Consider the following 12,500-nt stretch of genomic DNA (forward strand, 5'->3'; position numbering starts at 1 on the left):
TGGGGTTATGACAGCTTGCGATGTTCTAATAATAACTTTTATTGTTTCCGTTTGTTGTTTTTCAATTTATCGGAGAGAGAAAAAGAACGCGGTTGAAGTTCAATGAAGTGATAACTGCATTGACGTGGGAAGCAGGACAATGTTTCAAACCAACCGGGTTTTTTTTTTTATTCATCGCAGCTGAAATTAATCAGGGTTTATAGAATGATCTCCCACATCCCCCATCCTAGAAGCTGAACGTCAAACTTGTTTTCATGTTAACCAAACACTGTTGTTTGTGATTGGCTGATGAGAGTGCACATGCCTGTTTCCCTAGTAACAGTCAGACTCTTTCCTTGTGAGGTCGGGGTGGGGGGGGGGGGGGGGGGGGAGTGGGGTTAGAGGAGCTGCAGGACTCTGGGTGTCCAGGATTAGGGGGTTGCAGCCTCTGGTCTATGCTCTGGTTCAAAGTTTCTCCCAAACCTGCCTTTGGGACCCCATCTCCACCCCTCTGGGACCCTCCCTCCCTCTCTCCCTCCCTGCTCTAACACACCTGATTCAGTCATCAGTGAATTATCAAGCCCCTGATCGGCTGAGTCAGGGGCATTAGAGAACAGAGAGACCTAAAATGTAAAATGTGCTTAACTCAGCGTCTCTTGAGTCAAAACTGGGATGCACTGACCTAGTCTACACAAAGCATCCAATGCTGTTTTAAAGGAAAGAATTTCAAAAGGACTGTCGCAGTTCTGACAAAAATGATGTGCACAGCAAACTGTCATTTCAAGACAACTGTATGTGGCTTACACCCCATTTTAGACGTGTTATGGGAGAGTGACATTATGATGTCATCTTAAGAATGACATAACAGATGTCACAAACCCCCATCTGTTACCTCATCATTAATTCATTTTTCTAGACCTATCTTGGGCTATGCACGGACCTCCGGACCAGTCTGACTGGATAAAACCTGTAAACTTCAGTCTGGACAAACCAGTCCTTTTACCCTTCCCATTATGCAGATTACAGAAAACATGTGAGTGTGTGTGTGTGTGTGTGTGTGTGTGTTTTTATGCAGGGTGCAGACACGCTGAGGAGTCAAACCTCTTACCTGGTTGAAGTTGTTGTTGGAGCTGGATGCGGGAGGAGGTGGGGGTGGGGGAGGAGGTGGAGGGGGAGGTGCAGGAGTGTCGCCAGGCACCGAGGTGACCTCCTCGGGAGGTGCTGGGAAAGGCAGGTCTTCTGCCACGGGGGGAGGGGCGGGGAATGCAGGAGGAGGTGCATCAGATGCGGGGGGTGTGGTCTGACATTCTGGGGGAGGAGCTGGCAGGTCTGAATCGTCCAATGGAGGAGGAGGGGGTGGGAAGTCTGATGGAGAGTGGTTCAAATTAAAAATACATAAAAACACGCAAAAAAAAATACATCTGAGAAAAGGAAAAAAAAAACAACCAACAACAACCAACAACAAAACATCAAAGGCAATAAGAACAAATAAATCTCCTGTGTCAGCATTCGCACCACGCCTAAAACGGAAAGCGCAAAAAACTGGGATGAAGGAGGTGACGTGAGTGACACAGCCAAAGCTGCAGGAGAACAGAAATGGAGTCAGCAGTGATAATGGAAGAACCTCAGAGTGAAACAGGTTTTTAATTTCCACTGGCAGGAACGTTAAAGCAACCGCACATCTATGAACAGTTTCGAATTTGATTCACATAGTGGTCCCCCCCCCCCCCCCGCCACTTAACACTTTGTCACCACGAAGCTTTCCAGGAAACCAGGCCTGGGACCCACAGCGAGCAAAACCCTGTGCCAACACTAGCAAGGGAACACTCCCTCTGACCAGTACAGGAAGAAACCTTGGGAAGAACCAAGACTCAGAAGGAGGGACCCATCCTCCACTGCCTGGCACGGCAACAGTCAGTCATGAGTCAGTGGTCTATTAAAGTGTCTTCTTAGAGCACAGTAAATGTGAATTATCCCAGAGGGGGGGAAAAAAATTATTCTAGTGTATTCAAAGAAGCGTAGAGATGGTTGGACAGTTATGCTGTTTCTTAAAACAGTAAAAAAAAAAATTTCCAACAGCCATACAAAAATGGGCTTTTAAACTGGACAAATCTTTCTTTTCTCTTTCCCTGTCGTCTGGTCCGACACCCCTGGCCTCTTGTCCCCCCCCCCTTTTATCAACTAGTTCCGTCTGCAGATCATTTCTGAATATTTTCATTAAACATTATTTTAAGCGAAACCCTGTAATCTCTAAGGAATGGACCGGCGGGGCTGTTTACCGCGTCGTCGTAGCAACCGCGCGTCAAAGCCAGCCTGCGAGAGGCCAAGAGTCTGACCGACACTCCGCAAATCATCGTCACCCTTCTGATAAGCACTCTAAAGACTGAGACTTTTTCTTGTTTTTGTTTTGTTTTTCTCCTCTTCCCTCCTCTCTGCACATTCCTTCCCTTTTCTCCTCTGTCTTTAGCAAACGTTTGGGTGCACACCCTACTTCCTCACCGCGGTGTCAAAATTGGAGAAGTACGAGGACGAGAAAATTCCCTTTTACCGTGAGTCACGCTAAGCGAGGTAAAATAATCAGTCAAAATGTTGACAGTTGGCATTAGATGCCAAATGAAGTGTTTCCTCCCCATCTCCAACTGCCCCCCCCCACACAACCACCTCTTTGCGCATGTCTCTGCACGCGGATATTGTTCGGCTAATGTGCCGTAAACTGGCAGAGTGAGTTTTCCAGCTCGGAGAACCAGAGGTTCCACATCTGCACGACACATCTGATAAGCCCTTTCTGTTTATCTTTTGTTCAAGAGTGAACTGGTTGTGACGTATGTATACGTCTAGTAAACACACAAACGGGAACTGCAAATAGCTCTGTACACTGACTAAAAAAAAAACCCAGTGTGTATGTGAACAGGGAAGGAGCTTAAGACACAAGCAGTGAACACAAACAAACACCGCAAATGTCCCTCAAATTAATTAATCAGTGTCTAGATTGAGTAAAATGAGCTGGAGATGTTCTTTCCATGTTCAGCGCTTTATAATGATTATGACCAGAAATATAAATACTGTTATTATTTAGCTAAACGTAGTGAAATTCAAATGACTGCCATTTTCTAAGCAATTTTGAGCATTTTTTTTTTTTTACCCGGGGAGTAATTTAATGTCTTACCTTCTGAAAATGCTGTTGGGGGAGGAGGTGCCTCTCCAACCCGGCCAATCACAGCTGTGCTTGCTACTGATGATTGGGCGGTCTGTCCTTTGGGGCGGGGCGGAGCCACAGAAGCAAACTTCTTTGGTTGGTTGTAGAAGGAAGGAGCAGACATTTGGAGGGAAACGGAAGAGGTCACCATGAAAGGTTTACTGCTGCTGGAGTCGGCCATCTCGTTTTCTGAAATGTTAAAAAAAATTATGAGGAAGAAATGTTAGTGGCCTGGCTTCACCAAAATGCAGCTGCAAAGTACCTTTAGAGACAACACAAAAATGCCTGCTTGTCTATTTTCAAGAGAGAAACAAAACAATAAATTCATTCTTTTGTTTCTGAGTAACTGACTGCTCAGTCAATTACTTTATCCAGAACTAACAGTTTGGGGTAGCAGCATGACCACCTTGTGGGTTTGTCTAACATTGGAGTTAAATTTCAAATACATCTGTAAACAAGTTAGTTTTAAGCAGGAAATGGATGACAAAGCGCTTTAAACGTTATGTAATGAGTTGTTCACTTTGTTTGTTTAGTTTATGGCTGTGCCAGAGAGGAGAACAGGTGGTTAAATCCATTGGCGTTGACAGTTGTGTAGAGAAAGTCCACACCAATAAATTCCCAAACTGCTGTTGCACATTAAGGCTTTTAAACTATGTAAAAGTCTGTAGCCTGCAAATACACTGGAAACAGCATTTTTAAAAGTCGTGTCCTTATATAGGCGTAAAATCCTTCTTTCCACCCTGTTACAGACCCAGCCTAAGTTCAAAGCATGTCTAATACGGTTAGAGTTAACGTACATCTTTTTACAGATAGTTCAGCTATCTTCTTACACGTACTTTTAACATAACAAAGGCCCTTCATTTCTAAGTCTTGCGACCTGGCATGAGTGAGGAGTATGTGCTTATTTTTCGGGCTAACCGCTAAAACTATACATATTATTCATCCAAAAATAAAAAAGATATGTCATCACTCTAACTGTAGCATCCGCGGTATGGACTATATCGATGTTGTCCGTTCATACTTGAAACGGTTAACGGTCATTTTATGTATACGCGATCTGTCTCAGGAGAGAGTCGTCACGCCCTGAGTTATGCTCAAATATTTACCTCACACGTGTTTGCCATTAAAAATGTTGACGTTACTTCACCAGCCCCCTTCTCTAGTCCTTCCATCCCTCTCTTCGTTGCATTTCATTTACCTTACAAAGTCAAAACTCATTCCCCTAAAGCCCTCGTCATACTGACGGTGACCCCTGTTAGTCATACCAGACACTTCAACGGTTATGGAATACGACCACCGTTTGCAGGCTTTGCAAGTAAAGGCTAATGCCATATGTAACGTAGCACTAAACATTTTTCCCTTACACATACACTTCGAACTGAGTTTGTTTTCAAATTCAGACTTTGATTTTCCCCCCCTTCAAGACGGTGTTAAATGATAGCGCTGTACTAAAAAACGGCAAACTTTTGTATAAAGAGTGAATTGCGAGAGTGAGTCAGTGGTACGAGATTAGCAAAGTAACAATCTATCAGACAAATTCCTCTCTCACAAAAACACTGTCTTTTTTTTTTGTACGGGATGGTCACGCACTAGTTGATCCATCAGTGAGAGTTCACGATTTGGCACGGTTTCTCTGAGCTGCGCTTTTGTTATTGCAGTTTGATTGCCGTGTCATGTCCTATCACAGTGGATTACGGTTTGAATTGGTTCCGGTCTGAGCCTTCAGCCCGGTGGGCAGCTGAAAACAAAACCCTCCACCAGACAGAGCAGATTTACGCATGCTGTATACAGTTTTGTTGCCCCCTTTGAACTGAACTCAGCAAAGCAGGCACAGAGCTTTCGCTTGGTGCAAACATTTCAAAGCCAAGAACCTGTGGCCAGATCAATAAACGACAAGAGAAACGTTATACTAAAATGGATAGAAATGAATGCATACATAAACATTTATCTCCCAGAGGAAAATACGCACGTGTATTGGATTCTGTAACGTATAAATATAGTAGGTAATGGGTTTTGGAGCTGGGGGGGGGGGGGGGGGGGGGGTGTTGTTTTTAAAGAATGAAGGTAACCCAGCTGAAGTTTGTTTGCTTCTTGGATTTCCCCACACCTCTGCAGCACTGGTGCAAACAGATTTCGTGTTGAAGCAGGAGCCAGAGAGACCACAGGAGCAAGAAAAATATTTCTGAAATGCTTATGTCATCAAACTGACGGTAAAATTCCACCCAGGCTCCGTTTCAGCTTGGCGCGATACAAAGTGCAACTTCATGCTTGATTTAAGATGAGTCCCCCCCCCCCTCCTTCTCGGAGGACAGGAATCGCAGCCACAAAATTTTTCAAAAATATTTCCTTTGATCTTCTCCCGTCCAAACCTCAGTCAAAGCCTTTCCAAAAAAGGGCCCCTGAACGCACCCCATGGTGCTTAAAAAAACAAAAAAAAAAAACCAAAACAAAACACCGAAGCCTCCAAAACGGGTCAGTTTCAGGGATTATTTTTGATCTTAAAAGTCATCGGTTCACTTAATCCCATCCCAGAACTCCCCCCCCACCCACCATCACCACACACACAAACACACACACTCACATACACACAAACACACACACACACACACACATTAACACATAAACCACCTCCTCCATTTTTTTTCCATTCGGAGGGGTGAAAAAACAAAAACTTTCTGAAGGGGCGACTAATACGGACTTGAGAGCTTTGATAACACATTCAGAGAGCAAAAAATGGAAAAATGGAAAAGCCACCGATGGGACGGAGATGCGTCTAAGACAAACACAATCATTTCCTGTTCTCTCTCTGTCTGTCTGTCTCTCTCTCTCTCTCTCTCCTTTCTTTCTTTCTTTCTCGCTCTAACGCACAGTAACTAATGTGAAGAAGACATCTCGTGCAAGCATGACCCAACATCTCATCTCCAGTTAAACTCCTTTCAAACTAAGGTAAAGAGTCTTTCCTTGTTCGTGGAGCCATACGTCATTAAGAAATGAAGATGACTGTTATCCGCCCAAGCAAGTGCAGATGCTACATACACACATGTGCAATAACACCTCTATGACATCATAAATTCCTATGTCACCTCTATCACACTGAGCCAGATTACCTCAGAACGGGACCAAGACACCACAGAGGCCATCAGGCATCACACCGAACTTTCATCGTAAACATCCTGCTATCATGAATGCTAATGTAGGCCTTTTAGGTGAAAAGACTAAATTACTCTCCCCAAGAGGGACATTTGTTTTGGACCAGGGGCTTGTCTTTTGCACCCATTCATGTGTCACAGAAAACAGAACTTGAACAGAGGAGATACACTGGTGCACAGACTTGGGCCTTTCCTAAATGCAAAAATGCGATTTACTGGCCTACAGTTTTGTCCAACGCGTTGATCTTCCCACAGGTCGTCCTTCAAAAAAACCAATCCAAAGTAAACTTCACAGGGCGTGTTGCTGGAGAGAAATACAGAAATGAGGAACAGTTTCAATATCCACTTCCTCATTACTGAGTTAAGAACATAACGGAACCACAGGTTCCTCACAGATACCACGAGTGACACCACTACAACAAACCAGCATCGCCATTCTAAAGCCTGACAAACATTTTCTGGTCCGTAATTTCAGGCTCCAGAAACTCAAATGAGAGGGTTTAGAGAACGTGGCTCTGATCCAGGGGAACAGAGCGATGATGTCATAAAAGAACCTGCGGAATCTTTGTGTGAGTCAACAGAACGTTCAGCTTCATTAGAATTGCTGGGAAACTGTAGCTCACTGCAGTGTTCCTTTTTTTTTTTTTTCCTTCTCAGAGAATCTCTTTTCTTTTCATTCTGAACGCTCCTAGGTGCTGTTCCTACTGCACGGTTGGACGGGGGGGGACTACAGTGAGTCATAGAGGGGGTGGATTTTTGGGACTGGGATGGGGGTTGGGGGGGCAGCTGCAGGCTGCAGTATTAAGATTCCAATTGCTTGACTCAGTGAAGTCACATCTGTCTGTATTTCATCATTATTAATGCAGAACTGCAGTTTTTACAATCACAGTGGAATGAGCAACACACAGAACTCCAATAGCTAAGAAAAATCTACAGGCTACAACCCCCTCTTTTTTTTTGGCAATATCTTACCGGGGAGCGATATATAACAAGACAATTATTTCTTTGTGTCCGAGTTGTAGAGAGAAACATAAAATAACTTGGTTCCTGGCGAATACTGAACTAGTTAATGCGTGGAGAAGATAAGTGTTTTGCGATGATTTATGGGCAAAGTGCACGGCAGAAAAATACATGGTAGAAACAGCAGACAACCCGTAATTTCAGCGGGCTAATAACTCAGCAGACAAAAGCGCTAGAGTATCAGTCACGAAGGCCATTCGACTAGCAACTTTCAGACACACGACAGACCATGATCAAATGCCCTTTGCTGACTGTGCAAAACCAAACACACGAGTTCGAGATTATCGGCGGTCTCCTAACGCAGTAAGTGGTCCTCTCTGGAGTTCCGCGCAGACACCAGGGTATGCGCTCGATTCGGGATTTTGGCGAGAGCTCCTGCTCACTTCACGTGTTTGAGTTTAACTGGCCGCATTCCACAGGATGTAGAATTTGAATGACTGGAAGCGGATTTAATTCAGTGCCAATCATACTAATCTCACCCCCCGCCCCTCCTCCTCCTCCTCCCCTTTCCAAAATCGATGTGACAGGTCGTCGAGTCTGCGAACCCTGACGGAAATACATACCAGGGGAGCGTATCTGTGTCCACTGACCGAGGGCGTCTGTTTCCTGGGTGCGGTGTGGCGTTTGAGAGGAGTGTATATAGTGAGTAAGACAGTACACAGTGAAAAAGGGCCACTCATCTTGATATTGCTTTATCAAGCACTGTGTCACCTTCTGTCTGAGGGTAGACTCGCTCTGACTCACCCTCTGTGTGTGTGTGTGTGTGTGTGTGTGTGTGTGTGTGTGTGTGTGTGTATAAACTCTCTTTAAAACTGAGCAAAAGGCCATTGTGCATTCAAGACGTAGGGAAGGGACAACGATTCGTCGCGCGTTTAGAGTCGGTCGACCTGCATTCAGAGATGGAGGAAGAGATTACGAGTTCACTGAACTGTATTAACAACAAAAATATGCACAATTACAGGTTAAAGTACGGACACAATAAGGTCATTGCATCAGGTCTATAAGAATTCGAAAAAAAGGTTCTATTTGAACCAAAGGCCTGTGTTCCTACGCAACAGGCATCTCAGCATAACAGCGCTGATCTAGGATCAGCCGCCCCTCAGATCTGTAGCGTTGCGTAGGATCAGGTGTCACAGCGACTGATCCCAAATCAGCGCACTTTCTCCAAGGAATGCGAGACACACGAGCTGCAATGTGCGCGCGTTCGCCACATGCCGCCACGGAGAGCATTCCTTTCCTTTAAGGCCCCAGGTCAAACTGTGAACACGCCGATAAACTTCACCCCGCAGCATCGGTTTCTCTGCATCGCAGACCGAGAACTGAGCGGAAGAGCCCACTGAACTGCGCTCTCTTCTTCCGTAAGGTCAGGCAAATGTTATGATTCGGGCAACACAACGGAGAAGCGAAGGGGGGGTTTTAACTGACACTTACTTGGGGCCTAACATAAGTGCAGCAGAAACAGTGGGTACAATGTTAAACAGCGCTCCGCGGACAAGGACTCCACGGTAACATAATAAACAGCTGATCAACACTGAGCTCTCTCTCAGTTGCATCCACTGACCTAGAAACATAATTACTGAGGGAGAAAGCATTCCAAGATTCTACGGGGATCGTCGGCCTAATAAGGACCAGAGGTTCGGCATAGATTGCGCCGAGAGGGACCACACTGTTTGCGCCGAGATAAGGCTTGGTTGCACCACTTCGTGACGTCATTACTATGTTATCTCCTTGGGCTCTGACACGCCAATTTGTAACCATGCCATCATGAGATCGTCTACGATGACGTCATAATGAACAAGCAAATACCCTGTATGTAGACGTGAAAGAATGCAGCAAGTACAATACCCGTCTACAATGACTAACCCAGTCAGCTGCTTCCTAGTCTGTACGGAACTGAAGTACTGCGCAAGAAATAGGACGTGAAATCGTGTGACTAGCTCTGAAACCCATTGTTAAAAGGACAACCACCACACAAACCTGCATGACGCCATTGTCGGCAACATGACCGTGACTAAAGCGACGCGACACGACACGCCCACCCTGTTTTTCTGCAAAATGCGTGGCTCGTGGGTCCACTCGAGCGGGGACAGATTGCATAATCAATCCGTGAAGGAAGCGGGAACGCCCCCACCCCAGAGCCGCTTGCAATAACCGGTTTCTCACGAAGTTGATCAAACTTTAGTTACGGTAAAACGCAAACATCTAAACTTATTTCTTTCTCAAAATAAGCATGATGGTAGAGAACTAACTAAGAGAAAACGAGGAACAAACATAGTCTGTTTAACTTTTGAGGGCGGAAGAAATATTTCCCGAGCTATTAATTTGAAATGTCAGGCAGCCTTACCATCGTCTCATGTAGGTCAGAAAACATGCCGTCACAATTAAACTCGTCACTGTCACATCCACGTCGCCACAGCTGTTAACCACATATGCATTCAAATCTACCGCACTGGCTCCCAGACTGGCGTCTCTAAACTACAGGACATTTAAAATATACTGTCATCTATCAAGGCTACACCCTGACAAGTCATTCATTCATTTATCCAATGGTTAAAAAGAAATCCCGGGCAAGATTTTAGGAACGCAGCACAACATCGCAGACCGCATCGGCAACATGGGAATTAAACGAGCATGCATGATTATTCAATGTGCGATGGCTTAGCTGCGCTATGAAGTAACTGAATATATTACCTATCCGTCCTTTAATCATACCCGTGGTTTATAACTGCCCTTTCAACAGGTTAAAGGAGGATCAGAAATGAACTCGTGGCCTAGGTGCATTTGAAATTAACGCCAACATACCGGCTCGCTAAGAGGGTTTCTCGGAAAAATCAGGCAAGCGTCAGGCGTGTAAAATGAGGTCTTGCTTTGGCCATATAAGGCTAACTGCCAGCCAACACAATAGGCAGACAGATTAAGCGAAGAGTGGACACAGCAAATGTTAGACACTGCCGCCAACGCATTCCTAAACGACATTATGTTCGTATTGACTATATCCTAATCTTCACCGAGAGGTAAAACGCATATTTTAGCGGCTCGCGGTGATACCCTATTAAAACAGATGGCACTGGTGAATCTGAGAGGAGTAATAACCGGCCCCACCCCTCTCGACTGAAACATAACGATTATTCAAACACAGAACTGTTCAAAACGCAAATGGAAAAAAAAAATGTTTTACTAACAAATGAGGAAATCGGGCATGTACCCTTGAGAAAAATACAAATCACCCGGCTCTAACACGCTACAAATAAAGATAAAACAAACATATATGGGACTGCACGTATATAAATTGCATTTCTGTGATAACTTTGAAAACAGCATCGCCATGCAGTCAGACGGGACGAAAGATTAGCGTTTGGCGTCAGTAGCACTTACTTTGGCTTGTCTTCCTGGTTCAGAAGATGAGCGGTTTAGTAGCTATTGAGGACTCTCCAGACCACGACTGATGTCTCGCAACTACAGCCAAATCCCCCCTTTTTATTCCCGATACGCTCTCCTTTTTCAAACTCCTCCCTCGGAATGTTATCTATCCTTCGTATAGCAACCTGGAAATTACATTCTCCCCATTGTCTTTGCCCCGGGGTGTTTCTAAAAAAGGGTTTTATACCTGGAAATATGTCTGTGTTTGTGCGTGAACTTCTTTTTCCTAATGTACCCGACTCTGGATTGACTTCCGGTTGAAGCTTCCGCATTTCACCGCTTTGCCAGGTTTCCCCCAAACCTTTTGTCAGTCGATTATTGAGTGTCAGACAGTCGGGTTACCGAGGGAAAACTTCTCCCGTGTGTATGTACCAAAAAAAAAAAATGAACGCAAAGCGCGAGAATATAATTTGAACAGTCACATACCTATGACCGAGACGATAAAACGTTTTACAATGTTCATACATTATCTTAAGCCATGGAATGCGCATAAACGGGAAAAGCATTTCTTAAAGCGACATCAACGAAATGAGAGAATAATCGATTCGTTCGTAAAATGCGCTGGAGTGAGACTGTGACTATTTTTGGTTTCAACTGTCATGCACTGTATCACAGCAACCCTTTTGTCCGTCGGAACATGTCAGAGCCTGTGAATAGAAAAAGAAAGCTCGACTTGCTGTTTAAAAAAGGGGGGGGGGGGGGGCGTAAACAGGCAGAATAAAACTGCTGTCCTTTACCTGTGGGACGTGAGATAGATCTTAGCTGTCCCTCTCTCACTCTCTCTCTTCTCTCCTCTTCTGTGAATAAATCCAAGTGAGTGCGACTCTGTCTAGTGTTCACTTAACTCTCTTTCTCTCTCTCTCTCTCTCTGTTCCCCTACAGCTGCTGGACCCTCCCTCTGCACGAGTCTCACAGGAGAAAGAATGACACCATCCCTCCAAACAAGTTCTCTCTCGTTGGGCTTAAACTTAGGACGTGTATATTACAAACCAAACATCTCTCTCTCTCTCTCTCTCTCTCTCTCTCTCTCTTTTAACCCACTTTCCCTCTGAATCTGGACTCAATGAATTTTCCAACACACTTTCCCTAACCCCCTTGTCCCTCTCTCTCTCTCTCTCTCTCTCTCTCTCTCTCTCAAACATTCTTCGTTCTATGACATCAGCCCAGCCTGCTTTTCCTTCTAAGGCCAGAGTGAGTGTGTGAGAGAGAGAAAGGGAGGGTGATAGTGAGAAAAAGATAAAGCAGGTAGGAATTGATTAGATACAGAGAGAAAGAGAAAGAGAGAGAGAGAGAGAGAGAGAGAGAGAGAACTGGCAGGACAGGGTAAAGGACAAGTAAAAAGTAACAAAAAAGTAACAAAAATGCCAAACTGACAAATTCAGGGTTGTAAAAAAAAAAAGTGTGAAAAAGTTTTCAGCGACCACAGTTGTCTGTCACTCCTCACTTTTTTTTTTCTTTTTTCGCTTGGCGAGCTGTTTTTTTCCACAAGCGGTTCCAGCTCAGACGTGAAACGCATTATCGTACTGACACACTCCCGTTTCGAGGGCAGATGACTCAGCAGATGTCGGTAGCATAGAACTGGACAATGTGTCTGTTTTTATTATCGGATGAAATATTGATTGGAAGATTTATTGTTTGCTGCCTGTTAAAATGTGTTGACAGACAGTCATAATCATCAGGTCATAAGTCTGTGTGTGTGTGTGTGTGTCTACCTTAACAGGCTGAGAGCGGATGAG

General features: G+C 44.7%; 1 protein-coding gene across 1 annotated transcript in view; it reads right to left on the reverse strand.

Moving 5' to 3' along the window:
- The window catches only part of zyx (zyxin), a 17,109-nt gene extending 5,495 nt beyond the window's left edge, over positions 1-11,614 (reverse strand). Inside the window, exons 1-3 of the mRNA XM_030783829.1 lie at positions 11,502-11,614; positions 3,146-3,364; positions 1,088-1,344 (exon numbers count right to left, since the gene is read on the reverse strand). Coding sequence (XP_030639689.1) covers positions 1,088-1,344; positions 3,146-3,356 — 468 coding nt within the window. The 5' untranslated portion in view covers positions 3,357-3,364; positions 11,502-11,614. The remainder of the gene's footprint in view (positions 1-1,087; positions 1,345-3,145; positions 3,365-11,501) is intronic.
- Positions 11,615-12,500: the final 886 nt, after the last annotated feature.

This window comes from Chanos chanos, chromosome 9 (genome assembly GCF_902362185.1).
Source record: "Chanos chanos chromosome 9, fChaCha1.1, whole genome shotgun sequence".
NCBI classification, from domain to species: Eukaryota; Metazoa; Chordata; class Actinopteri; order Gonorynchiformes; family Chanidae; genus Chanos; species Chanos chanos.